At 50.3% G+C, this 24738-nt stretch overlaps 9 protein-coding genes across 9 annotated transcripts; 4 read left to right on the top strand and 5 right to left on the bottom strand.

Moving 5' to 3' along the window:
- Positions 1–1865: 1865 nt before the first annotated feature.
- On the top strand, positions 1866–3084 carry KRP23_14053 (uncharacterized protein; the record flags this gene model as incomplete). Its single annotated transcript, XM_067884838.1, has 3 exons — positions 1866–1988; positions 2052–2258; positions 2332–3084. 3 exons carry the CDS (start codon positions 1866–1868, stop codon positions 3082–3084), a joined length of 1083 nt encoding a protein of 360 aa, XP_067738212.1.
- Positions 3085–5598: 2514 nt separating this feature from the next.
- On the bottom strand, positions 5599–6801 carry KRP23_14052 (uncharacterized protein; the record flags this gene model as incomplete). The annotated part of the gene is made up of 3 exons (XM_067884837.1): positions 5599–6414; positions 6495–6701; positions 6766–6801. The coding sequence occupies 3 exons, from the start codon at positions 6799–6801 to the stop codon at positions 5599–5601; spliced, it is 1059 nt and encodes a 352-aa protein (XP_067738211.1).
- A 1840-nt stretch (positions 6802–8641) lies between these two features.
- KRP23_14051 (uncharacterized protein) lies at positions 8642–9741 on the top strand (the record flags this gene model as incomplete). The annotated part of the gene is made up of 3 exons (XM_067884836.1): positions 8642–8683; positions 8754–8927; positions 8992–9741. The coding sequence occupies 3 exons, from the start codon at positions 8642–8644 to the stop codon at positions 9739–9741; spliced, it is 966 nt and encodes a 321-aa protein (XP_067738210.1).
- Positions 9742–12183: 2442 nt separating this feature from the next.
- On the bottom strand, positions 12184–13305 carry KRP23_14050 (uncharacterized protein; the record flags this gene model as incomplete). Its single annotated transcript, XM_067884834.1, has 1 exon — positions 12184–13305. One exon carries the CDS (start codon positions 13303–13305, stop codon positions 12184–12186), a length of 1122 nt encoding a protein of 373 aa, XP_067738209.1.
- A 1652-nt stretch (positions 13306–14957) lies between these two features.
- KRP23_14049 (uncharacterized protein) lies at positions 14958–15912 on the bottom strand (the record flags this gene model as incomplete). Its single annotated transcript, XM_067884833.1, has 4 exons — positions 14958–15574; positions 15631–15694; positions 15797–15819; positions 15891–15912. 4 exons carry the CDS (start codon positions 15910–15912, stop codon positions 14958–14960), a joined length of 726 nt encoding a protein of 241 aa, XP_067738208.1.
- Positions 15913–17512: 1600 nt separating this feature from the next.
- KRP23_14048 (uncharacterized protein) lies at positions 17513–18768 on the top strand (the record flags this gene model as incomplete). Its single annotated transcript, XM_067884832.1, has 3 exons — positions 17513–17623; positions 17701–17901; positions 17974–18768. The coding sequence occupies 3 exons, from the start codon at positions 17513–17515 to the stop codon at positions 18766–18768; spliced, it is 1107 nt and encodes a 368-aa protein (XP_067738207.1).
- Positions 18769–19828: 1060 nt separating this feature from the next.
- Positions 19829–21142, top strand: KRP23_14047 (uncharacterized protein; the record flags this gene model as incomplete). The annotated part of the gene is made up of 3 exons (XM_067884831.1): positions 19829–20023; positions 20094–20300; positions 20375–21142. 3 exons carry the CDS (start codon positions 19829–19831, stop codon positions 21140–21142), a joined length of 1170 nt encoding a protein of 389 aa, XP_067738206.1.
- Positions 21143–21275: 133 nt separating this feature from the next.
- Positions 21276–21749, bottom strand: KRP23_14046 (RxLR effector protein PexRD50; the record flags this gene model as incomplete). Its single annotated transcript, XM_067884830.1, has 1 exon — positions 21276–21749. The coding sequence occupies one exon, from the start codon at positions 21747–21749 to the stop codon at positions 21276–21278; it is 474 nt and encodes a 157-aa protein (XP_067738205.1).
- A 1875-nt stretch (positions 21750–23624) lies between these two features.
- On the bottom strand, positions 23625–24056 carry KRP23_14045 (RxLR effector protein SFI3; the record flags this gene model as incomplete). Its single annotated transcript, XM_067884829.1, has 1 exon — positions 23625–24056. The coding sequence occupies one exon, from the start codon at positions 24054–24056 to the stop codon at positions 23625–23627; it is 432 nt and encodes a 143-aa protein (XP_067738204.1).
- Between the last annotated feature and the right edge of the window lie 682 nt (positions 24057–24738).

Raw genomic sequence — 24738 nt, 5'->3', positions numbered from 1 at the left:
CCTGCGGCGTGAGAGAGCCGCAGATGAGATGGCGTGATAAACACCTTCCCCACACCCAATAAGCGTTCACGATTTGCTAGTCTCGAGTGGCGACTACTAATAGGTACCGATAAGTTGAGAAGTGAGCTCGTGCACAACGTTCCTGACTGAGAAATCCTGTCCCGTCATGGTATCTGTGCATTTCATTGAGATGTAAGGGGCTTTAGTAGTGATGGTGGACAAAACTGCAGCGTACAAGTAGCGCTCGCTGTCGATTTTGATCATCCGATCGATTTTGAAGATGATTTTTGTAGGCCGTGCTATCGATTCTATGAGCTCGATCTGTTGCCAGGCGCGATTGTGCTAACAGCCAGCAGAAACAATGGAAGCAGGCGTTCGATCAACACCTCGAGCGTTGAGTCACAAGACGCACGTTGGATGAGTTGCATTGCACTGCTTTCTGGAAGCTCACACATTCGGTGTGTCCACTGTAAGGACGATTGCGCCTGCGGTATCTCGCCACTCGGAACATCCGGGTAAAGCTTGTCCTCGTGAACAGATTGGACGGATATCACGCCGCAATCCTCCAACGCACCTCCAATCCCCAAACCAACTTCCCCTTTTCGAAACAAGCAAGAAAAGGTGACAACATTTCCTTCGACCGTACGCCCGCTGTCGTTGGGCGACAGTACGCGACTGTTGTAAACTTTACCGCCGACGCAGTCGTAGTCGTCTCGCACCGTGATGTGGCCCGATCGCTCGGAGATACTAGATCTCAAGGTTGGTCACGTAGAACATGAACGCGTCCTAGACTTCCTGGGGCGACTTGACACCAGGAAAGTGGATGGTCTCGTAGTGAACGCAGCACAAATCTCCGTCGCTCGTCTCAAATCGCTCGTTAGACTCGTTTGCTTCGGACCAGCTACTCGACCGGGATACATAACCAGTTGGTACGCATGGGGTAGTTAGCCTCCCCATTTCCAGTGGAGCTCGCAGCGACGCTCTTTATACCTATTAGGCAGACGAATGCAGGTGTAGAGTGGATGCGTCTGATACAAAATATGGGGAATAAACTCATCTGAGCAAGAAGCCAAAGGCTCGGTGACTGACTTAGTACGTATATCTTACCAGCCTCTCCCCCATTAGCGATTGGGCCTCTGCAAAGATTCCGTGCCAAATTAGTCACTTTTGCGTTCTTTATCGTCGCCTGTTGCAAGACTGAATCAGCTTCTACTCGAGCAATCGAGCGCATCTCGAGCACTGCCACCTCAGATTCGAGATGACGGGTCTGTGTCTTGAGAGCCTGAGCTGTCTCCTGTCCGTAATAAAGAGCCACTCAGTCCCATGTTTGACGAGAAATAAACTCCAGTGGTAAACCCATTCATTCAGTGAACCGTGTACGTGCATTTGTGCGCCTTCTTGTCTTTTTTTTTTTGCCTGCTTCATCTTCTGTCACTGGATTCCAAAAGGGTTATGCGGTTGTTTTGACGTTACTGGATCTGCTGACCTTTTCAACCAGTGTGAGTCATCGACATCTGCAGCTGAGGGAGTGTTTACCAGGTGTATGATGTGGATCTCAGCACCCTTCAGGAGAAAGTGCAAGTTTTTCCACATAAATATCATATTTTACAATGCTCAATCCACATCACCACGGTGTGTATGCACCAAACTGAAGCAAACATCACCTTCACGCTTTTTGGTAATCGGAGATGGATTGTCACAGTTTAAACGCCATGCATCAACGTGTTGACGCGACGCTTGTTTACCACCAAAATCATTCTAAAGCTGCCGAGTCTTCGCAGCCGACCCAGCTCGTTCCAGTATAGATTTTGTCTATTAAGTGGAACAGTTCACCCCGCAGACCCATTTCCAATCGAACCGACTCAATGAGCTTCACGAGTACGAAGCATACACGGAGCCATGTTGAAAGCAGTCCAAAACGCAATAAAGTGGCATGTGAGAGCTTCAAGACACCAAAGAAACATAAAAGCACATATGTAGTGCGAAAGGTAAGCTCTCGTGGGTACAAGTTTTCGCAGATGAGTGGTGCCTCTGACTGTTCTGTGAAACAGGAACAATCTGTAGCTTTACGTGCTGAGATTCGTAGACTGGAATCACACGTTGAAGTCGTCACGACTCGCTCGCTTCCATTCAATGAGGTCAAACACGCAGCTTCACTGCTTCAGAGAGCAGTAGAGCAGCATGAAATACTGATGTCGACGACTCGCAACCAGCAGCTTGAACTCGCCAAAGCACAGTCTCTAGTTTCGCGAAATCTGGTACGTGCACGGACACTTTCCATTTAATTTGCGTTGCTGCTTCAGAAGCTAACTCCATTTTGTGATATGGCAGGATGATCACCGTTTACACCCACTCTACACGTACATCCGTCTACCGAAAGACTGGGGAGAGCGTCGAGCGACGCTCATGGATATTCGCGAGGAAAAGTTACGCAGTGCGTACGACTACGTACAGGACTCGTGTCAAGTCGATTCTGCGACGTGCCACCGATACGAGACTGAAAATGGCGATTTTTGCTGTACGATCGACGAGACCATCAAGTTTGTTGGCATCGAGTCGCTTCAGCAAGTGTTTGACGTGTTGGTATCATACGTGGGTGACATTGGTACAAATATATTCAAGCCTACGGATGATCTCAACGCGGCCAGGTCCGGCGAAGTCGTGCATGGCGGTGCCACTAACAGTCGAGCGCTGTCACGTACGTCAAGCGGCATTCCAGTCGAAGAGAACGTCGTCAGCTTTTCACAGATTTCAATTGAGGACGCTCGTAGTGACTCGTACGCAGTTATGGCTCTTGAAGCGGTCGACAAAGACGAACTCTTCCCATTCAACCCGAGCAAGTCCGCACGAAGAGACATCACAGGCGCAATTGTGCTGACAGAGAATACGAGGAAGATAGCACAGAAGCAGAGCTGCGCCGCTGCTGACTACCGAGTGACCATGCATCGCAGAATTTTCTTGACATTACACCAGCCAGGATTTCTAGTCTCCTCATTTGATCTGGACGAGCTGGAAGACATCTCTGGTCACTGGGGCAATCCCATGCTCAAGGCCATGCGAACAGCGCTATACTTGCGTCGGTAGCTTGCAAAGCATGTTGCCAACAACTCGATTGCGTGATGCTTCGTACACTATCCACAAGAATAATAACCGTTTTGCTTGTCGACCCCGAGAGATCAGCAGCACGAAACAAGGATTGATAGAAGGCAATTGCATCTTTGTTTGTTTTCAATGTAAGTGGTTGAACCAGTAGTATGATCGAAAAAAAATCATACGCCCGTACAATTGATGGCGGCTATTTGATCATACCGGAGCACATCGCAGCTGTGTGACAACCTAGAGCACCCGTCTTTACATACTTGACACAACAACGCTTGCATTAGTGATTCAACGAGGTCGTCTCGAGGTCTCTGTTTTCTCCAAAACCGCAACGACACTTGGAGAAATCTCCCAGTTTGAAAAATACTGTAATTCTCTCTCGCGTGCGATCGACGTTTCGTTTGCTTTCGGTTTGGCAACTTCTGAAAGCAACAGTGGCGGCTTCTTGCCCGATGGGAGCAGCGTACCTCTTTCCGGTAATTACTTCAGCCTCTTCTTGGAAACTCGGATCACCATCCACAAACAAGTTAATTCGCCAGCAAAATGTTTCATAGTATAGTTCAATTCCACTGCAGATAAGGTAGGGGCCACAATTCTTGTGTGATAGCTGGGGAAATCGAGCAGGTCGGTGGCGAATACAGAGCAAGCCCTTCCAGGAACAAATGGCGGAACGTGGCTGCATTCGGGAAGTTATCGTTGCCTTCAGTGGCCTCAACGAGCTGGAAAGCCGACATGTTCTTGATCGCCTGCTTGATGAGGCCGTGAAGCGAGGATCGATTGGTTTTCCCTCGACTCGAAATCAGCCATTTGCTGTAGTATCATTTTGCTAGCGCAGACGTGAATTAGATGTAGTAGTTACTGTCATTCGCAATAAAGCCAGCGCTCTTCAAACTAGTGAGGCACCGCCTATCGTCTGCACTCCATTGCGCAGGCTCATAGTTTAATTCCCCACAAGAGACTTGGCCAGAAAACCTGCAACACGAGGACTAGGAGCTACATGCTCTTTCCAAAGCATGGGATCATTAACTGAAGAAGCTTTCGGGTAGGCAGTATTAGATCATATCTTCTTCACTGAAGCGTTTAAAGCGCCGAATGACAGATTCGATAGCACTATGCAATAATGCCACGTGTCCATTACATTCGTGAATAATCAGCTCTTCCAACGTCGGTAAACAAATAGCAACGCGTAGTCCATTGGCCGAATTCAGCAGCTCTCGAGCTTCATCGTCGCCAAGTTACAAACCATCTCTCGTAAGTTTTAACACAAAGCCTTCCAACGCTACGAGGCTTCCTGGCATGACTGCTTGTAGTGGGTGCGTGGGGTGAAAGGATAAACTGAACGTTCCGTGGCATCCAACCAGGAGGGCCCTTGATTAATAACCCCCAACATGTCAAATCATCGTACTTGCACCGGGCGTCATCAATCATGAAGACAACGAACTCGTGAATCCTCAAATAATTCGGCAGGGTACATACTCGGTGGTAAACGTTGACACCATATCGGCGAAGAAGATCACTAGCAGTTGAGTTCACATTTCTGGCTTCGGAACTTTCACCAGTATATGAATTTGACCGCTACGTGGCTTGGACATCTTGTTGTGATACATCCATGTCTGAATATACTGTGTGCAGGCTCTGCAAGAGCTATCTGACGGGCTAGCTCGCAAGAGTGTGGTCATCCTGCTGGCTAAGACATGCCAGTCCGACTCTCAGGTGAAGGACGCAGTCCGCGATCTGTGTGGAATTGAGATGATGCTGTCGGTCAGCCGATCCCTCAACCATTATGGGATCTCGATATGCCCGACTTGTGTGTGACTACTTTTATTTCTTGAAATTAATCGATCGCTGCTTCTCCATTCATAGAGCAGGCGTCGATTGTTTCATCCCAACGTTCCTCAGACCTATTTCGCCGATTCTATTTCTCTGTTTGAAGTTATTCCTTGTAGTAAGTCCTCAAGTCACTCCGCACGTGCATCAAAAACAATTTTCTCGCATCTTCTCTATAATGTTGTAGTGTACCACAGTGCATCAAGAGATGCGTCATTGCGAACATGACAGGTAGCAAGGTTTCTTGTTCAACATTGACAATCCCGACTATTGCAGGCAACATCAGAAGAATACGCTCATACGCTGACGCAGGCACTAATTCCCCCCTTATAGCCTTCGTTGTGTTGTTAAAAAAGACACTGCACGTAAGCGGCGCGCAACACTATCAATGATCAAGGATCAGACGCCCTGCGCCATGTTTAATTTCGTCGTGGAATCGAGTCGACTTGTTGACTCCAAGAAAATGATGCACTCAGGTGAAGCGGTTCAAGACCGAGCACGATGATCTGTGCTGCGTTCACTTCGAGATGATCCACTCTGCCCTTTTCCACAATACGGAAATGATCATCTCGGAGCGACTGGACCATTTTGCACTGTGAGACGCTTTCACTGCATTAGGTCTGGGATCATGAACACTTTGCAACAGTCGAACAAAAAGTTGTGCTTCTGGCTTTAAGGCTCGGAATATACGTAACTTCGGATCGTTTTCATCAACACATCGCCCCACCGTCCAATCCCAGCTTGCAGCTCTTGACGCGTAGCTTCCGAAACTGAGAACTGCGGATTGTAGAGTCTCAAGAACGCAGCTCTGCGTAGCGTCACCACCAGTTTGCCTGGTTCCTCGACATCTTTCGATCCATCCAAAGTGTCATCCTCTTGCTTTCCAATCGAAGTCTTCGTCGGTCGCCTACTCGCCGTCAAAATAACCGCACCTGACGTATCCAGCCGAACACGCTTATTCGGGAAATACGGATACAACTCGTCCTCGTCCACAGAGTCAAGAGCCAAAATGCCGCACATTTGTCCACCGAAGCCTTCATCTTCCTCCGTAAACAAGTGTGAAAAAGTCACGATGCTGCTCTCGACTGGCGTACAGTTGTCCGATCGCGACAGCACGCGCGTATTGAACACACTCCCGTCGATGGCATCGTAGTCGTCCCTCACTGTCGTATGTCCCAACCTCTCCGAGATGCCAATCTCAATGTTGTTGTAGTGGAACAGCAGCGCCTCCCAAACCTGCTCAAGCGACTCCACACACGGAAAATGGATCGCCTCCAAGTGCACCGAGCAAATGTCTCCGTCCGAAGTCTCGTAGCGATAGTCCGAAGTGTGCGGTTTCTCGGGATCCACGAATCGTCCAGGTGATATTAGAAAATCATAAGCATTTCTCAGCTTCTGCGTCCGCACAGTCATCAGCGTCTCTCGACGCTCGTTCCAGTCCTTCGACAGGCAAATCTTGGTGTACAGCGGGTGCGATTCCTGGTCTCCCTTTAAGAAGTAATATAACAACTTTTAATCAGTAATATACCTTTCAAGAAGCATAATTGAGTATAATGATAAATCCTCACGAGGCATTCAGACAACAGCGACTGCGCGCTCGCGACGTTGAGCTGCTGGTTCTTGGCCAGCGACGTCAGGTGATTGTTCTCCGCCACGACGCTCTGCACCGCCGGGTCCAGCAGCGCCGCGTCCTCGGGGGCCAGCGAGCGGAGTTGCAGCTGCTGCAACTCCGACGCCAGGCGCTGCACTTGCTCGCGTAATTGCTGGGCCTCCTCCTGTAAGAATAAATAATATATTACACAAATTCTATCATAAGATACGTTAGGGGGGATCACGTACTCGGCGTGCTGTGTATGTGCATTTTTGCTTCTTCATGAGGACGAATTTTCAACGATGACACTCGTTGTCCCTACAATGCAGGATAAGTTGCCCACTTTGCGACTTTCCGAGCCATTTAAACAGCAGCGTGCAGGATCGGACTTTCCGAGGCATTATTATTTCAGTCCAACGTGGAGGATCCAACTTTCCGAGCCATTGATTGGTTAAATTTCAGCAACGTGGATGATCGGAGGTCGGGCCACTTCCGTTTTTCCTAGCACGTCAAATGTACACTGCTTCGCGACGCGTCGTGCCGAATCCCAACAGGACGCAAAGTCCGCTGCCCAAGAAACGCCGTTCGCGACTAACCCCATCAGAGAAGTCCTAGATTCGCATGCGATACCAGAATGGGGAGAGAATTACCCAGCTGCATCGAAGCACAGGACACGCCCGCAGCACGATCGACGCCATCGTCCACTCCCAGCCCAGCCAAGACGAGTCCAAGTCAGGTAAACCCCCTCGGTGGACCCCCATGCGTTTCGTGGTGGAAATGCTGGTCTTAGCGTCACGGAAACCCTATCGCTCAAGGACATCGCAAGGATAATGGGGGTCGACCGTCGAGTATTTGGCCGCATGGAGCAGGACATATTGGGTAGACTACAAACTGCAGTTGTAGACTACTGGTTTTCTCGCGACCAAGCTGCACCTCAGAAGCTCATTGATTTGCTCGACGGCGCAGAGACCTCAGTAGATATCGCTATGTTCATCTTGTCGCATCCGGAACTGACCGACGCTATCATCCGGGCCTCCCAGCGTGTCACGGTTCGTGTTCTCGTTGATCGGGCACAAGTCACCGAGAAAAGCTCAGCAATGATAAAAAAAACTGGTTGAAAACGGGGTCAACGTATATCACGCAGGCCCCAGACTCATGCACTGGAAGGTAGCGATTTATCGATGGAACCGTGTTGACGATGGGAAGCTGCAATTGGAGTGTGGGGGGAATGACGTTGAATTGGGAACATACTGTTGTATTGCGTGGTCCTATTGTTGGAGCACACGCCGTTGAGTTTGACGAACACATGTGGTCTGTTGCCGTGCAAAACAACTGGATAGTTGAGATAGATAGCCGCGGTTTAATGTTCATCTGTAGCGTCAAGCGATGGTGAAAGCAGTGCAGCAGCGGGTACTTTTCAGGCCTGGCAGTTTATTTTACAAGGCACGGGCAACTACAGCACGGTCGCGTTCGATGGAGTCCGCCACGCAGAGTCATTTGAGACGCGCACGACCTTGATTCGATCAAGCGCGAGTTCGAGCAGCTTTGGGATGAAGGACGGGTGCTTCAATGGGCCTCGAGGCGTACTGCTTGCTTCATGTACTTGAGGGAGGACGAGGAAGAAACAAAGTACCCATCGGGAGAGCAGGACGAAGACGAGGACGCAACGATATGCTGCTTGAGAGAGGAGGGCGGTGACGAGGAAGAGAAACGAAAATATATGATGCAAGCTTTGAGGGCAACAAGTTCGGTATAAACGAAAGCTGAGTTGAAACCGTCAACAATGAAGCGATCGCGTGGAATGAGTGAGTGCAAAATCACTCTGGTTTGAGCCAAGTTGTTATTGACCCCCAGTGATTATCTATTTAACTTGACGGAGTCGAACGAGCTCGACTTAATCGACTCAAAGCGGTAGTTTCCTCAAGACCTACCTGTATTTTTCATCCGAATGAAGACGCACTGAGTATTCTGTAGTCAGCTTGACAAATTCCTATCCGCGCGATGACAAATCGGATGATTTTAGCAGCCGTTCGGTTCTTGTCGACGCTTTGGAATGATGGTATCAATTGGACTCGCCACAGCTCGCTCACTTCGCGACAGGACGAGCAGCGCCAACTGATACCAATGGGCGAGAAGAGATTTAAGTCCGCGTACTTCATGCGCAAGGTAAGATGACACGTGCATGTGTGAATCGCAGGTCTTTCAGTGTGGAAACCTGACGAGAACGTTGATACAGCAAGTGAAGGAGGACCTAAAAGAGGAGGTGCGCAGACTGCAAGACGAGCTCGCACAGCTGAACCCCGTGCCGAATGTTGAGCACGTAAAGTCGGAGAATACCGCCATACGCTCCGCCATTCGCCAGCAGCAGATTGATGTTGCTCGTGTACAGTCTGCCATCTCGCCCCTTCTGGTACGAAAACTAGTCGCTTCATTTGTACCAACTCCAGATTAGCTCATTCTTGGACTTCCACCAGGAAAACCACCCGCTCTACTCGCGCATTCATTTGAAAAAGAGCTGGGAAGAGCGTAGTGCGACGCTTTTGGGCCTCCGGGAGAAGAAATTGGGAGCTGCGTACGAGTATGTCTCGATGCGCAGTGAGGTTACTCGGTGGGACCAACCCCAACTCTCGGATGAGCGCTTCGAGACAGCAACAGGTGACACTTGCTGTGTCATCTTCCAGACTGTTCATTTTCGAGGTGTGAGCTCGCTCAAGCAAGTGTACGACGCGCTGCTCTTCAGTATCAACCATGCGGAGATCAGCATTTCTGAGAGGTTGGGCCACGTCACGGTTCGAGACGACTATGACTCGGTGGAGGGCAAAGTTTACAATGCTCGGATTGTGTCAACAAATGATATCGGTGCCACTACGGAGCTCAACTGCATCATGTTCTCGCAGTTGCTTGATGAAACCAACGACATTTGCAGTGGTGAACCCTGTGGAATGGTTGTCATCGACTCTGTCGACGAGGACGAGCTCTATCCCTACCTATCTAGTGAACGTGTCCGCAAAGACGTATCCGCAGCATTTGTGCTGACTACAAACCAATTGCAGACCGAGGGTGACGAGCTGGTCGTAACACTACGACGTGCTGCCTCTGTGAAGCTTCACTGTCCTGAGTTCGAAATGGCGGAAGCTGTGTGGCAGGAGTTGCAGCAAGATGCTGCTCGATGGGGAGACGTCATTCTCAGATCAATTCGCGGCGTCCTATACTCAATGCCTTAGTCGGAATAGCAACCACAGGCTGACGAAGAAATCAAAGAGAGAGCTCTGATTTACAGTGAACTCGGGAGCTGGAGGCATTCTGCCGCGAGAAGTGGTGACTACGGTATTGCAGAACATCCAACGCGTGCTTCGAGCCCTTCCACGACCGTACAAACCTCAAATTCTATCGTAGTTGTTAGCCACATAATCGGCAATCAAACAGACTGGGAAGAAGATGTTTTTGCCTGTGCGAGTTCTAATGTCTTGAAATTGTGTTGGTGAACGCGCATTCTATTTTGTTGCGTACAAAATACTTCGGATAGATTTACACCCCAGCGAGCAATCCCGTCGTGCAGCCCTTGCAAATCACTCGCTGATATGGGGAACTGAGGCTGGTGTAGTTTCAAAAATGCTGTTCGCTTCAATATCACCACTAGCTCTCAGTGACTGGTATTATGGCATCGAGTGTGTAAAACCCCAGTGATGAATATAGGCGCTGAGTCTGTTTCGGAGCACGCCGTCATCAGCAACAGATTTGAAGTACGTGCATGTATGGGTAGATGCTGATTCAGTTGTGCTGTCATTGATGTTTAACCTGCTGCTTGCGTAGGTAAAACTGCTGATTCGTGCGGTCTGTACCGAACTCATAGTAATGCGATTGAAAGAAGGGGCTCAAGTGTCAGTGGAAATGAGGACGTCGGTGTATGTGGAAACCCGCTTGCGTTTTGTGCATGCATTGATTGGAAGGATGCTCAGATCGTGGACATCTGGGAGAAGTTTTTACGAACGTCACCTGCACTGGATTGAGCAGTTGTTCATTGCGCAGTTCTTTAGAGTCCGTCGTGGATGCCTTGTTGACGGAAGCAAACTGATCTGAATACATTTCTTTGAGATTGAATAAGTATTGTCACTCAAACTGGGCGTACACAAAACTCTACGCATGACCTTCATCATCAGGTCGTTCCACTGCGCGGCAGCCATCTGCAACGTTGCCTTGGAGACACGGAGAATTCTGGACGGCAATGCTTAACTCGCCGCTCGTTACAACCGCTCAGCACCTCTATCCCGCACTCTTTGATTTTTGTTCGCTTGCTGTTGATTCAATAGCGACCGAAATAATACATCGTGATCGTCCGAGATGACTGCGCAACCGAATCCATTACCCTCCTCACACATATTGGTGCTTCTCAATCAGGATATTCCTGTTAAGCCTCGACAATATTCGTGCATTGTACGCACAGGTTTTCGATCGCGTCGTAGTCTTCTCGCAGTGTAATGTGGCCCAATAGCTACAACACGGTGATCTCCATGTTGCCCACGCAGATCTTTAGCGCGTCGAACACTTGTTGGACGGACTTCACTCCAGCAAAAGGTGCAACTTCCACATGTGCACAGCAAACGCCCCCTCCGGGCGTCTCAAACAGCTCCTCCGAGTGTTGCGGTACCAATGAATCTTCCCTTCCCTGATGTACTCGTAAGCATTCTGCAGCTTTTACGGTAGGATCTTCAGAAGCGTTAGCCCGCCGCTCTACCCAGTCCTTGCCAAGACGAATACTCGTGCACAAAGGATTCCAGTCCTTCTCGAGTCGGCGCTAGATATTTTTCGAACAGCACAAACGTCACGCACCACGTACTGCGCTAACAACGACGTCGTCTTGGCAACTCGGAATTACCGGCTCCTAGCCGCACGGTTTGCTACAAAATCAATTCCGCCAGCTCTGCTTCTCGGGAGTTAGTGTCGGGTGCTCAGCACTGCCAGTTTAGCTGCCAGACGCTGTACCTCCGCCAATAGACATCAGCAAAAAGAAAGTTGAGAGACAGACGTGCATCGAATAAGGTGGTAAGTGACCTTGCCACTACAGCCGATGTACCCTACGCACTGCACACGTGCTGGCTTGGGCATGTTTCCCATCGGTAACAACGAAGCTCGGTCTTCGTGATGGGCAGAATTTCATTTCAAGCGCCGGGCGTACGTAAGCAAGATTCAACACGGGCAAACTGACAAATCCCTTGTGCAAGGTGCATGTTCCGCTTAATTAAAAGCGGTTGCGACCAGTGGGCCATTCAGCAAGTATTGGTGCTGCTGGGACCTTGTGCAAAAGTATCAACCGGCCAACCACGTCGCCTGCTTCACGCATCGAGTACACATCCGCAAATTGCATTCGGCTTAGACGTGGGACGACGTCGATCTGCGTCGGGGCCATTGACAAGGTCACTTTTCGATTGGATAAGCTACAAAACAACCACACCTTCATGAGGACAAGGATTCAGCTAGATAGGCCGGGAGCAAGCTTCACTGGTGGCTATCTTGCGCTGCAAACACACCAGCGTGTTGCCCCCGAACGCCATTTATCCATCGCCACTGAAAAATCCCGAGGAATTCCTAGCTCAACCCAGCAAGTATAGAGATCCATGCATACGAAAATCCATTACAAGTCGGCACTATTTGCCACCAGGTAGCAGCTACGCCGTCGTGTACACGACACTGCGCACGGTCTTGAGCATGACGTCACCCCACCGTGCAATGCCTTCGTGCAGCTCCTGCAGCGCAAAGGGCGACACCGGAAACTGCGGTTTGTGCAGTTTGACGAACGCTGCCCGACGCATCGTAACCACCAGCTCCGTCTCTTCCACTCCGCCCTTATGTTTGGGCTTCTGTCGACTCACAGTAAGCACCACAGCTCCAGAAACATCCTTCCTCACTCTCTCACTTGGCGTGTACGGGTACAATTCGTCTTCATCAACACAGTCGCTCGCTAGGATGGCACACGGTCCGACCCCCGGACCCAGCTCCCCTTCTCCAAACAACTGCGGGAACGATACGGCATTCATCTCGGTCGTCACTCCACAGTCCTCAGTGGACGCAATCCTGGAATTGTACGCCGTGCCGTCAATCGAGTCGTAGTCGTCTCTCACCGTGATGTGACCCAGTCTCTCCGAGATGCTAATCTCCATATTAGTCAAATAGAAGATCAGTGCGTTGTACACCTGCTCCAAGGACTCCACTCCTCTAAAGTGAACGGTTTCAAACCTCACGCAGCATAAATCTCCTTGGGCGGACTCAAATCTCTCGTCCGAAAGCTGCATCTTCTCCGGTTGCGAGTGGCTACTTCTAGCCAGAATGTAATCGTAGGCGTTTCGTAATTTTTCGGCGCGTATACCTCGCAATGTGGCTCTTCTATCCGGCCAGTCTTTCGTGAGGCGTATACTTGTATACAACGGGTGTGTATACTGGTCGCCCAGGCACCGCGACAGCAGCGACTGCGCGTTGGCCACGTGCAGCTGCTGGTGGCGTAGGACGCTCGTGAGCGCCGCGTTCTCGGCCTCTCGTCGCTGCAGCACCGGGTCCGCTTTGGCGGCCTCTTCGGGCGGCAGGTTGCGGGTCTTCAGCACAGCCACTTGACTCTCGAGGCGCTCGATCTCTTGTTGCAACGTGGACTGCTCCTCTTTGCGCAGAATGTAGGTCGCTTTCCGCTTCTTCTTGGGCTTCGCAGACGTGGGGGTGGGAGAAGGTGGGAGCGTGTCGGGCGAGGATGATGCGAGGGGAGAGAGCCCCTGGAAGGACTCGTTCGCCTCTGTGAACATTATCCGGACTCTTGCGTCGCAACAAATGGGAAAATCGCCAACTGGAGTTATAGTAGGTAATTTGTAGGGATTTGAGGGAATGTTTGTGCTGCGGCGACTATACCTCGCCTTGGAGACCACGATGCTGATAAAACTCAAGATTTGGAGAATGATTGCAGACCGGCGCAACACGGTTGCAATGTGATCACCTCACTCCAATCGGCTCCTGTCGACGACACCCTTGAAGCTGTGAAGGTGGGCGGTTTTAGTCGAAGCAAATGTGTGGTGGCGTTCCCTGCGTGAAGAGCAGACCTTCAAAGAGTCTCAACTACTCAATCACTGCCGGACAGTGAAACACATCGAGAGGGCATCCACTTGCTGGGTTTTGGATTTTGGGCTTTGCTGTGTACCTTGGAACAGACTCCATGGTATCTTCATGTCTTGTCATTAGAATTCGAGATGGTCGCCGTGCCTCTTGCTACCGGTAGTAATGAACTGCCATGCTCCCTGTTTTATCTCAGCAACATTGAAGTGTTTTTGTGGCGGTACGTTATGGAAGTTCTCTCGTCAAGCACGACGACCAACGTCGACGGGCAGGCGATAGGAGCTCTACCGCGGGAAATTCATATTTTCTGAAACGCATCGTATCGATAATCATATCATTCTCGTCGCCTTTTAATCCCTCACTCTGCTTCTTTTTGGAGTTACACTTCATTGTCTGGCTCAACAATGAGTCAAACCGATCGTTTTGCTAAACCTGTTCTCGTGGTGCGGGTGCAAGTCGTCTGGTCCACGCTATCGATAGCTGACACATTTCACGACTCGCCACCAAAATCATACCGTTCCTTGATACACTTCCCGACCACCGCATTGAGCTCCATTGCGTCAGTAGTGAATATTTGGAGATGAGGTCAACATCGCCGGCGGCGTCGTAGTCAATTGGGCACATCACTCGGAAAATACTGCTCACTGACGTATCCGTTGATAACTTGCACGCTTCATAAACAGCAGTCCTGGAAACTGGGTCTCTTTGCTGGAAATGCAGCAAAAATCCCCAACCCCGTCTTCGAAAATCTCTTTCGAGATGTATGGCATCAGTGCGTTCTGGTAGTTAAATGCCCCATTCCGAACTTGAGATTGGTGGGCATTCTGTAGATGAGTTGACCAGTAGGACGAAGCGTACTCTAACATCTTTTTGTCGGTCCTACGCGTAGACAATTCTTCGAACCGCTTGGAGAACAACGTCGCCCCAACGAGCAATTGTATCCTGTAATTCTTGGGTGACGAGCTCGGATACTTCAAACTCTGGACGGCAAATCTTCACGAAGAAAGATCGCAGCATGACAACCTCCACCTCCATTTTGTCCTCGTTGCTTGAACCTTCAGTTCGCGTTTTCTTAGTATCTTCTCCCAGTCTTACTTTTCGGCTGTCACTGATTCTGCGCGAAACAGGGATCACAACCACCGTGCCATTTATGCCTTTACGGACGCATTCATGCGGATGGTATGGGTGTAAATCGTCCTGGTCCACGCTGTCGATCGCCACCACAGCGTACGGTTGGCCGCCAAACCTGTCAGGGTCTTCGACAAATCGACCAAACGCCACAGCGTTCAGTTCGGTAGTCACACCACTGTCAATTCCCGAAGCCAGCCTGTAGTTGGAGATGAAACTATCAGCTTCCACTACGTCGTAGTGTGATATGCCCCAACTGCTCGGAAATACTGATTTCCAGTGTGTTCATCGTGAATTTGACTGCATCGAAAACCTTCCGGACCGACTGAATACCCGGAAACGGGATCACTTCGTTGCGAAGGCAGCAAAAGTCCCCATTTGCGTCCTCGAATCTCTCTTCCGAAAAGTGTGGCTTGAGTGCATGCAAATGTTGGCAACGCGCCGTCACGTAGCGGAATCCTTGATCGAGTCGCTCGCCCTTCATGTCCACGAGCGTCGCTCGTCTCTCCACCCACTCTCGCCCCAAGTGAATATAAACATTCACAGGGCTACCCGATTCGTCCTGGAGTCGCCGACTCACCAAACTCTGCGCCGTTGCGACCCCAAGCTGCTGCTGCTCCACTGACTGTTTCAACGCCACGTTGAGACCAACCGAAGCGGTCAATTGCGCGAGTTGGGAGACCCCACCGCCATTGTTCGCCTGCAATTCCTGCAACTGCTGCTGGAGAGCTCGGATTTGGTCCTGCAATGCGTTTTGCTCCTCTTTACGCTTCAAATACGTCGCCTTCCGCTTCTTCACCGGCCGGTCCTGTGTCATTATTCTGCACTGCGTTTTGCCTGCACAACAGTCACGTTTAGTTCTTGAAGCATGTACGTCGAGCCCAAGTTCTTACCGCCGACACCAAGAGAGAGATACGCGTCTACCGCAAGTTGCAAGCTAGTGCTCACGAGGTTACACTGTTCACGCAAGCAATAAACGTAGAGAAGCACGCACAAGTCCGTCGTGTTAGCTATCAAGAGACTGTGCCAGAAAGAGACTCTGTCAGCGGGCGCACTTACGATCAGAAGAACCCAAATCCGTCCTTCATCCCAGAGCAGCTCGAACTCACGTTTGATCGAATCAAGGTGCGCCCGAGCCGTGCGCGTCTCAAACGTCTCTGCGTGGCGGACTCCATCGAACGCGACCGTGCTGTAGTTGCCCGTGCCTTGTAAAATAAACTGCCAGGCCTGAAAAGTACCCGCTGCTGCACTGCTTTCACCATCGCTTGACGCTACAGATGAACATTAAACCGCGGCTATCTATCTCAACTATCCAGTTGTTTTGCACGGCAACAGACCACATGTGTTCGTCAAACTCAACGGCGTGTGCTCCAACAATAGGACCACGCAATACAACAGTATGTTCCCAATTCAACGTCATTCCCCCCACACTCCAATTGCAGCTTCCCATCGTCAACACGGTTCCATCGATAATCGCTACCTTCCAGTGCATGAGTCTGGGGCCTGCGTGATATACGTTGACCCCGTTTTCAACCAGTTTTTTTTATCATTGCTGAGCTTTTCTCGGTGACTTGTGCCCGATCAACGAGAACACGAACCGTGACACGCTGGGAGGCCCGGATGATAGCGTCGGTCAGTTCCGGATGCGACAAGATAAACATAGCGATATCTACTGAGGTCTCTGCGCCGTCGAGCAAATCAATGAGCTTCTGAGGTGCAGCTTCGTTGCGAGAAAACCAGTAGTCTACAACTGCAGTTTGTAGTCTACCCAATATGTCCTGCTCCATGCGGCCAAATACTCGATGGTCGACCCCCATTATCCTTGCGATGTCCTTGAGCGATTGGGTTTGTGCGATGCTTAAGACTCGTTTCAGCATTTTCCACCACGAAACGCATGGGGATCCACCGACAGGGTTACCTGACTTGGACTCGTCCTTGGCTGGGCTGGGAGTGGACGATGGCGTCGATCGTGGTGCGGGCGTGTCCCGTGCTTGATGCAGCTGGGTAATTCTCTCCCCATTCTGGTATCGCATGCGAATCTGGGGACTTCTCTGCTGGAGTTAGTCGCGAACGGCGTTTCTTGGGCAACGAACTTCGCGCATTCGGCATGACGCGTCGTGATGCAAAAGTGTACATCCGAGCGGTGGCGAGAGCGATGTTTTCCGGTACACCCGGGACTGGCCGAGGGGACTCAGTTGCGAGCGCGGTGAAGTACTGGGGGTGGGGATGAGTTTCTATCGGGAGTCTGTGGTGCATGGCAAGTGGCATTTCTCCGAGTGGAGGAGGGACCACATTCTCCTGGTGCGCGTCGTGCAGTTCTCGCGTCTCAGACATCTTTTCCAGAAATTTTGACGTGCTAGGAAAAACGGACGTGGCCCGACCTCCGTCCTCCACGTTGATGACATAATAATGCCTCGGAAAGGCCGATCCTCGTCGTTGCTGTTTGAATGGCTCGGAATGTCGCAAAGTGGGCAACTTATCCTCGAGTCGAGGATAAGTTGCCCACTTTCGAATTCCCGAGCCAATTAATACAGCAAAATCCGAAAGTGGGCAAAAAATCCTCCGCGTGTATTGACACCACCTGGAGGGTGGCAATAGTACCTTTTCCTGAAACTATTGCCGCCCGGGGCAAAAATTCCTGCACGTCTATTGCCACCGACTCGAGTGAGGGTGGGTCGTTTGGGTGATTGACTATCCATACAGTTCGCAAACATTCTTGCACTGGGTCCTTTGGGTGATTAACTACCCATAGGCCGACAGTCTCAGAGATCAACCATGGCGTTAACCCCGGACTGTGGGGGCAATGGGGGCTCAGATGCTGTTGCCAGATTGAGAAGCAAGCCGAAACCTCGGCGTAAGCGCAAAGCGACTGGAACTCGACGCAGGGTGCGGTTCTTCACTTGACGTAACAGTTTGAGTCGATATCGGAGACCAACCAACCATTGTTTGTTCGTGTTTAATAGGAGGAGATTGGAGCGCTGCAGGAGGAAGTGAAGGCGCTGCAAGTCCAGGTGGCCCAATTGCACACGAAAGCAGAGGCAGTAGGGGATGCGAAACGCGCAGGATTGGAGCAGGACATGCTCGAAACGGGTTTTATTCGACAAGCAGTGCTGCAGCAACAGGCGTCGCTCGTGAACGTGCAGTCGGCGCTGTCCAGGCTGACGGTACGGTCTGCAATTGTTATTTAAAAGGTCGATCTGATCACTGTTGATGAGTGGATCTGGTGGATGCGATAGATGGCTCAATCTGGTGCCCCACACGCGACCAGTATCTGTCTCGGAAGGAACCTGGAAGAGCGCTGGGCGACGTTGACGGAGATGAAGCCGATCAAACTACAAGCAGCGCAGTTCTACTTGAAAGAGAGAGGGCGCTTTGTAGATGACACAAGCGCATTCTCGTACGCGGCGCGCTTTGAGGAGCAGGACGGCTGCTTCTGCGGCCACATCTACGACGTCGTGCCGTTCGAAGGCATCAGCTGTGTCAAGACAGTGTACGACGCGCTCTACCAGTACTTCTCTAGCATGGAGATCCGCGTCACGGAGAGTCTCGGAGACATTACCATCCGAGAAGACGACGACATCTCGGAACCAGGCATCTCGCAGTGCCGCTTTGTCTCGTACCTGTCAAACGGCCCGCTGCTCGAGATGAACAGCATTATCTGCTCCGAGTTCAAAGAGGTAGATGACGAGTATGGGGACGGAGGCGCTGTGGGGATTTTCACGGAAGACTTTGTGGACCAAGACGAATTGTACCCGTATTTTCCAGAAGAACGTGTGCGCCAAGACGCGACGGTCGTGACGCAAGTTCGAGCTCACATGAAGAAGATCAAAAACTCCGAGGGCGTCGAGGAGGAGCGACCGATTGTGGTGATGCAGCGTTGGGCCCATTGCCGAATCCACAAGCCCAGTATGGCGCTGGCTCCTGACATTCTGCACGAAATCCGAGAAAAAAGTTCCCACTGGGGAGACGTCAAGCTTGACGCAGTTCGAGAACTGGTTTATCGCTCGAGCTCACCGATAGCAAGCGAATAAACCCACGCTGACCGATTAGCTCCAGCACGCCACTTATAAAACTCATAAGCAGTTGATGTACGCCATGGAGGTCTGAGCTCCAAAACGACCCAAAACGACGAGAACCAAGCCCCGGGGTCATTATAATACGTGCACAAAACGGAGGATAAATTCCATGTACTACGAAGTACTTTATAGGTGACTTTTGTTACGTTGTGCTTGATGCTGTTGCTGTAGAAAATGAGGCTGCTTCGAGATCGTCAGGTTGCAAGCGCAGTTAAGAATGCAGAAGATGGAAAAGAGGGTGCACTTAAAATTAAAGGAGAACGCGTTCTTTCGAGGTACAGCGAGGAAGCAGCCGATGACGTGCATTCTGCGGTCGTGGTGGAACGAGTTGCAGGGAGAGCCCTACAATGTTGTATTTGTTTTTGTGTTGGATACCGTGGACAGGATCATTTGCCAGAATTACGGGACTGCTCGTGAGAAACGACGACCAGTGTTGGAAGAGCTCAAGCTGAAGGTGGTGCGACATATCTTATTGAGCGAGCAAGAATTCGTGGATCCAACGCAGCCACACGCGGATATTTCGCGGTGTGTTGAACCCGACGAAAATTATCGCGCGCTGCGGTTCGACATTGTTCCGTTCGAAGGCATTCACTCTGTAAGGGAACTTCGCTTAACTATTACTACTCGAACATGTCCGAGTGGCGGATGTACTGGAGGTATTACAATCCGAATACGACGACTAACGTATCTATCGAACGGCCCGCAGCGCGAGGTCAGCAACACTATATGTTCACAGTACGATGAGTTTACGTTCAAACTCTGTTCGTTACAGAATTTGGTGCCTTTCGCGTGTGATGGAGCTGATGTTGAGGGGGGAGTTGCATACGCGTTGGCCCACTGCCTTGAGTAAACCGTCTCCCCATTGAGCATTTCCCTCTTAGACAAGCATTTCATTGCTCCCTGCCGTTATTCACCAGCTTCGTCTTGTGCATATCCCTTCACCTGGGTTATTTACAGTTCAGAAACACCCAAACGATTTTATTCGCAATTTTCCACGACTAGGTCACCCACCACCATGTCCTCTCCTGTCCAGCGTGTCGACACGAGCGACTCGGAGCCCACAGCTTCGCCCATTGAGATGGGAGATCATGACGTGGTCATGACAGACCCAGAGATGCCAATAAACCACTCCGAATCACCTTCCGATCCTTCCGACAAAAGACCCACGATGCCTCGTCGAGTAAAAAAAGCCACCTACGTGGTCCGAAAAGTGAGAGCTTGCCATTGTTCAATAGTGTTCCTAACATTTACTAACCTATATTATTATATTGTATCGACAGGAGGAAAAGGAGTGTCTGTTGAAGGAGATGGACGTGCTTCAGGCTCAACTCAAACAATTGAAGAGACAGGCGGCCGTGAATGCTGCAAAAGCTCAACAAGAACGTAGCAGTGTGCAGCGAGAGCTGTCGAAGGAAATGTTGGAGGGAGCTTCACACCAGCAGCAATTGTCGCTGGTGAATATCCAGTCGGCACTTTCGGGCTACGTGGTACGGACTTTTGCTATCTACATTGTTTACATGAAATTTGTGCTGATTGTTTTTACATTTTTGTTGTTGTGTAGAGCGTGCAGCAGCACGTTCCGTTCGAGATGTGGATTTATCTGGGAACGGATGTGGAAGAGCGAAGACGGACCCTTGTGGCACTGAAGGCACGGAAGTTTAGGGCGGCGCAGCTGTATGTTGTAGAGCGTACGAGGTTTCTGGATCCGTCGAGGCCGTTCGCGGAACACTCGCGGTTTGTTGGGCCAAATGGAGATTTCTGCGCGCTGCGCTTTGATATCACTCCGTATGAAGGCATCTCGAGTGTGCGCAAGGTCTACGATGCACTTTACCACTATTTCAGCCACATGGAGATTTGGGTGACGGACATTTTGGGGGATGTGACAATTCGTGAAGACGATGATAGCGGCAAAGGCATCACACAGAATCGATTGGTGTCCTCACTGACGAACGGTGTAGAAATGGAAATGAACAACGTCATGTACACGGAGTTTCGTGAACACGACGAAGAACTCGGCGACGGCGGAGCGTTTGGGCTGTTTACGACGGATTTCGTGGACAAGGACGAGCTGTTTCCGTACAACCCAAGCGAGCGAGTGCGGTACGATGTTTCAGCCGTGCTGACAGTGAAAGCGCAACATCGCAAGCAGTTGAATGCTGCTGGAACGTTGGTGGAAGAGCAAGTGGTTGTGCTTACACGGTCGTGCCTAATCAAACTTCGGCACGGAGACATCAGGCTGCCGTTTGAGACGGCACATGAGCTGCGTGAAAGTGTAGGGAAGTGGGGCGACGTGATGCTGCAAACTGTGCGCCAGATTTTGTATCGGTAAAACCGTTTACAGGAGAGGTACGATGTTTGAAGAAGTAATTCAGTTTGAAGGCATATTCAATCCCGGCAGTGCTACTACTACGGCAACGCACTATATAGCCAGGTTAGACAAGGTGGGCTTCCGTCTCTCTCTATCAAGCCGCTCGACAGAACGCCATGCGTCGGTATTTAGGCAGACGGCAGTGCTTCTCGTAGAACCGGACGTATCCCTTGTATACGCGTCGTTTGATGGGCTTCACCAGAGGTCTCAGCCCAGTTAGTCCCAGCACCTCCTTGACATCGTACGGAGTCATGTGCGCGCGGAACCAGCGCCAGTATTTCGGGTAGTCCAGTGTCGAAGTGAGACCTCTCTCTTCTTCCTCGTCGTCAGAGTCGGAATCCTCGGTTTTCAGTTTTGCGTCTTCATCCTCATCGTCAGAGGTTTGGCGAGTCCTCAGGACCCGTTTTTCGTTGGCGTAGACTGTATTGTCGTCAGCGAGGTCGCGGTTCCGGAGCGCTTGACTAGTCGAGAGGACTTGCTGGTGCTTATCGTTCGAAGTCACCGCAAAGGCATCGCTGCAGGCCAAAAAGCCAGCAATTGCCAGGACAAGGAACTCAGATACACGCATTCGTGTGTTTGATGTTGATTTTGACACTTGAGTTGTAGTCGGCGAATTGTAAAATGAGCACTGAGGCTGTACACAGCCCCCTTATGGCACGTGAAGTTCACGCGCCGGTGCGCCGACTGTGTAGTTGGATTTACCATCGGCAGATATTGCTGCTCGGTTGAGCCGGGGTTCTTCCGCCAATCCGATGCACAGCCCCGACAATGTATCCGCGTGGGAAGGTAGCCAACCGTCTGGTCCCTTTCGAACAAAGTGAACGAATTTTGTGCGAGACTCTGCTGCCAACAACTCGAAGTGCACAGTTAGATATGAACGCGAAGATCATTTGGCACGCCAAATCCTAAGAAAAATAACTGTATCGAATCGATTTGGGATCACATTGAACCACGCCGCTGATGATTGAAAATGTGGATTCAACCTCTACTGATGTTGTACAGCCACCTTGCCCCTGTCAAATAGTCCCTAGTCGAGCGCGTGGCTGATTCCCACTGCTTGTGCATTCATCCGCCATACAAGTTGAGATTAAAATACGCTGTTCGAACTCAAATAAGCGAAAAGGATCAGAAGGAAGATAGCTCGGAAAACAAAGACTAACATGGAGCAGGATGGTTAGTTTTGTATTGATCCGGGCAATCTTACTGTCTCGTGTCCACCCAGAATATTATAATTTTTATAAGTATATGCTATCATCTGACGAAGTTGTTCACCGTAGGTATCCGTCTTCCTGCACCAGTCAGCGTAAGAAGCCAAATACAACAGAAGCACTTTGTCATCAGTGCTCTTTGTGTTGACATCGTGGAATACTTATACTTCGAAGTACTTCAAACTAATGTAGCCCAAACGATCTCGACGCTCGACGCCTCGATCATTTCATAAAAAATTACCCTCGAGCTCAACACCGCCCAGAGCCCTTTTTCAAAGTAAAAAAGATGTCCTGCTCGTGACTTTGCGGCAGAACCGTACGCTGAGATAGGGACACGTGACCTACCGGTAGCTGGCATGACACCGCACGCAGTCAAGGAAGTCCTGGTGTTGACTGGAATTCGACGTCTGTGGGAGCCGATCACGAGGTGTGAATACGATGAATATGTCGCGTTCTACTCGGAGCACCGGATATCGGAAGTTCTGTCGGAGCACGCAGTCGTGAACAAACGGTGGAGAACGCGGGCGCAGAGCGAGGTGGAGAGAAATACTGGGGGAGGAATACAAAATAAAAACACGGGATTAAGATCGTAACCAAATGAACGTCTAAACATTGAGAATGCCGTAGCGAAGTGAAATATCGAAAAGTACATATTGTTATGGATTGACAACAGGCTCCGCCCCCGTTTATTGTGAAGTTGATTCATTCCAAAAATGTGTTGTGCGCACTACACGTTCAGTGCTATTGTGAAGTCTTCGAACTACGAAGTACTTTACAGTGCATTCATTGAAACCGTCGAATTTGTGTTTATACTTGTAGAAGCAAAAAAAATGGTACTGCAGCAGCAAGCACCTTTTAAGGGACTTTGTTGTGTGGCATAGTACACACGTACTACGTCAAGTATTGTAAATGTCGCGCCCCACCAGGATCATTGAAGAGTACATGTATTATAATACCGCTCCAACAAATGGATCAACGTATTTCGTTTAGGAAGAAAATAACCGAGCCAAGGCGTGGCAGAACTTGTACGCCTCCTGTCATTTGATAAGAATGTTTTGTATTACCACTTCGCAAGCTAGCCAGGAATAACGGTGCTGCTCGATGGAAAAAAAAAAACATTATTGCTTCATCACTTGAAGCTGCTCATAACGACAACTTCTTTTCGCTTGCTTCGAAGTAAACCATTATCACAATTTCCATCTCCCCACACTGCTCAGGTGAGAAACAAGCCACACTTAGTCCTTATCACTCGATCCATGCTTGCGTTGCATGTGGGTATAGTACGAATAGTAACCCAGGTACAGTCGCGAAAGCTCCCTCTGCGTCTTTCTCAAGCTCTGGTCGACGCCCAACATCTTCCTGACCTGCTTCGGTTTGAGGTCGGCCTTGTACCAACGACGGTATTTCGCGTTAACCAGTGCGCGTTCCTCGACCTTTAGAATTTCCTCGAAAGCCCTTTCTTCCGAAGCGTCCAGGTCATCCGAGTCGAGTTCTTCATTGCGGGATTTCAGGGATCTTCTGTTGTTGTTAACGCCTCGAAACCCTCGAGCCGAAAGAGATTCGTCGGTCGCAGTCAGCGTTGAGGTCTTGGAAGCCTCCGCCGCGACAATATCGCAGGTAGCAGTGAGGGTGAGCGCAGCGACAACAGCGACGAAAAGCACACGCATCGTGAAGCTTGATATGCTGGTAGCTTGTTAGGGCAAAGGAGAATTGAGAACTGATCACGAACCCCACTGACTCGACGAACAGCAAAGCCTAAGAAGACAGATGCCCGATTTGCTTATCTCGGGATTCAACCCACTGCATTGAGCGCATGTAAGCGACGGCGGAGCTCCTAAGTCTCAGGCTGTGACTAATACAGATTAACCTGCACTACATGATACCTGAGATATCTGATACATTGATATGAAATCGATCCATTGACTAGGTAGTCAGCGAAAGGTATGGTGTAGATTTGATACCTGCCAAAAGCTAAATCTGATAGCCCATTTTGCAGATTTGATACTGTCTAGCGAGGTCGTAAGATGCTCGTGATCGATGTTTGAGTAGCTTTCTCATCTTGCACGCGACGTATTTCCTCGCGCACTCACGACCTCAGCTTACGACGTGGTTCTAGCTTGGGCTGTCGTTACCGTCTCCTTTTCAACCTGATATTACTGCAATATCTGATATAGCAGCTGCCCACGGATGCAATCAGGTGTGCGAGGTCAACCGATACACACCTCCAGCATCTCGCAGGCTGTGACTAATACACTGTACTCGCATTCCATTGCGCGGTGCTGTATTTCCTACAGACGAAGCTCTTCAAGCAGGCTGTGACTCATACACTGCACTCGCATTCCATTGCGC

The sequence above is a fragment of the Phytophthora ramorum genome, assembly GCF_020800215.1.
Source record: "Phytophthora ramorum isolate Pr-102 chromosome Unknown Phyram_PR-102_s0019, whole genome shotgun sequence".
In the NCBI taxonomy this organism is placed as follows: domain Eukaryota; phylum Oomycota; class Peronosporomycetes; order Peronosporales; family Peronosporaceae; genus Phytophthora; species Phytophthora ramorum.
The sequence above is the reverse complement of the archived record's forward strand: the minus strand, read 5'-3'. Positions and strand labels throughout refer to the sequence as shown.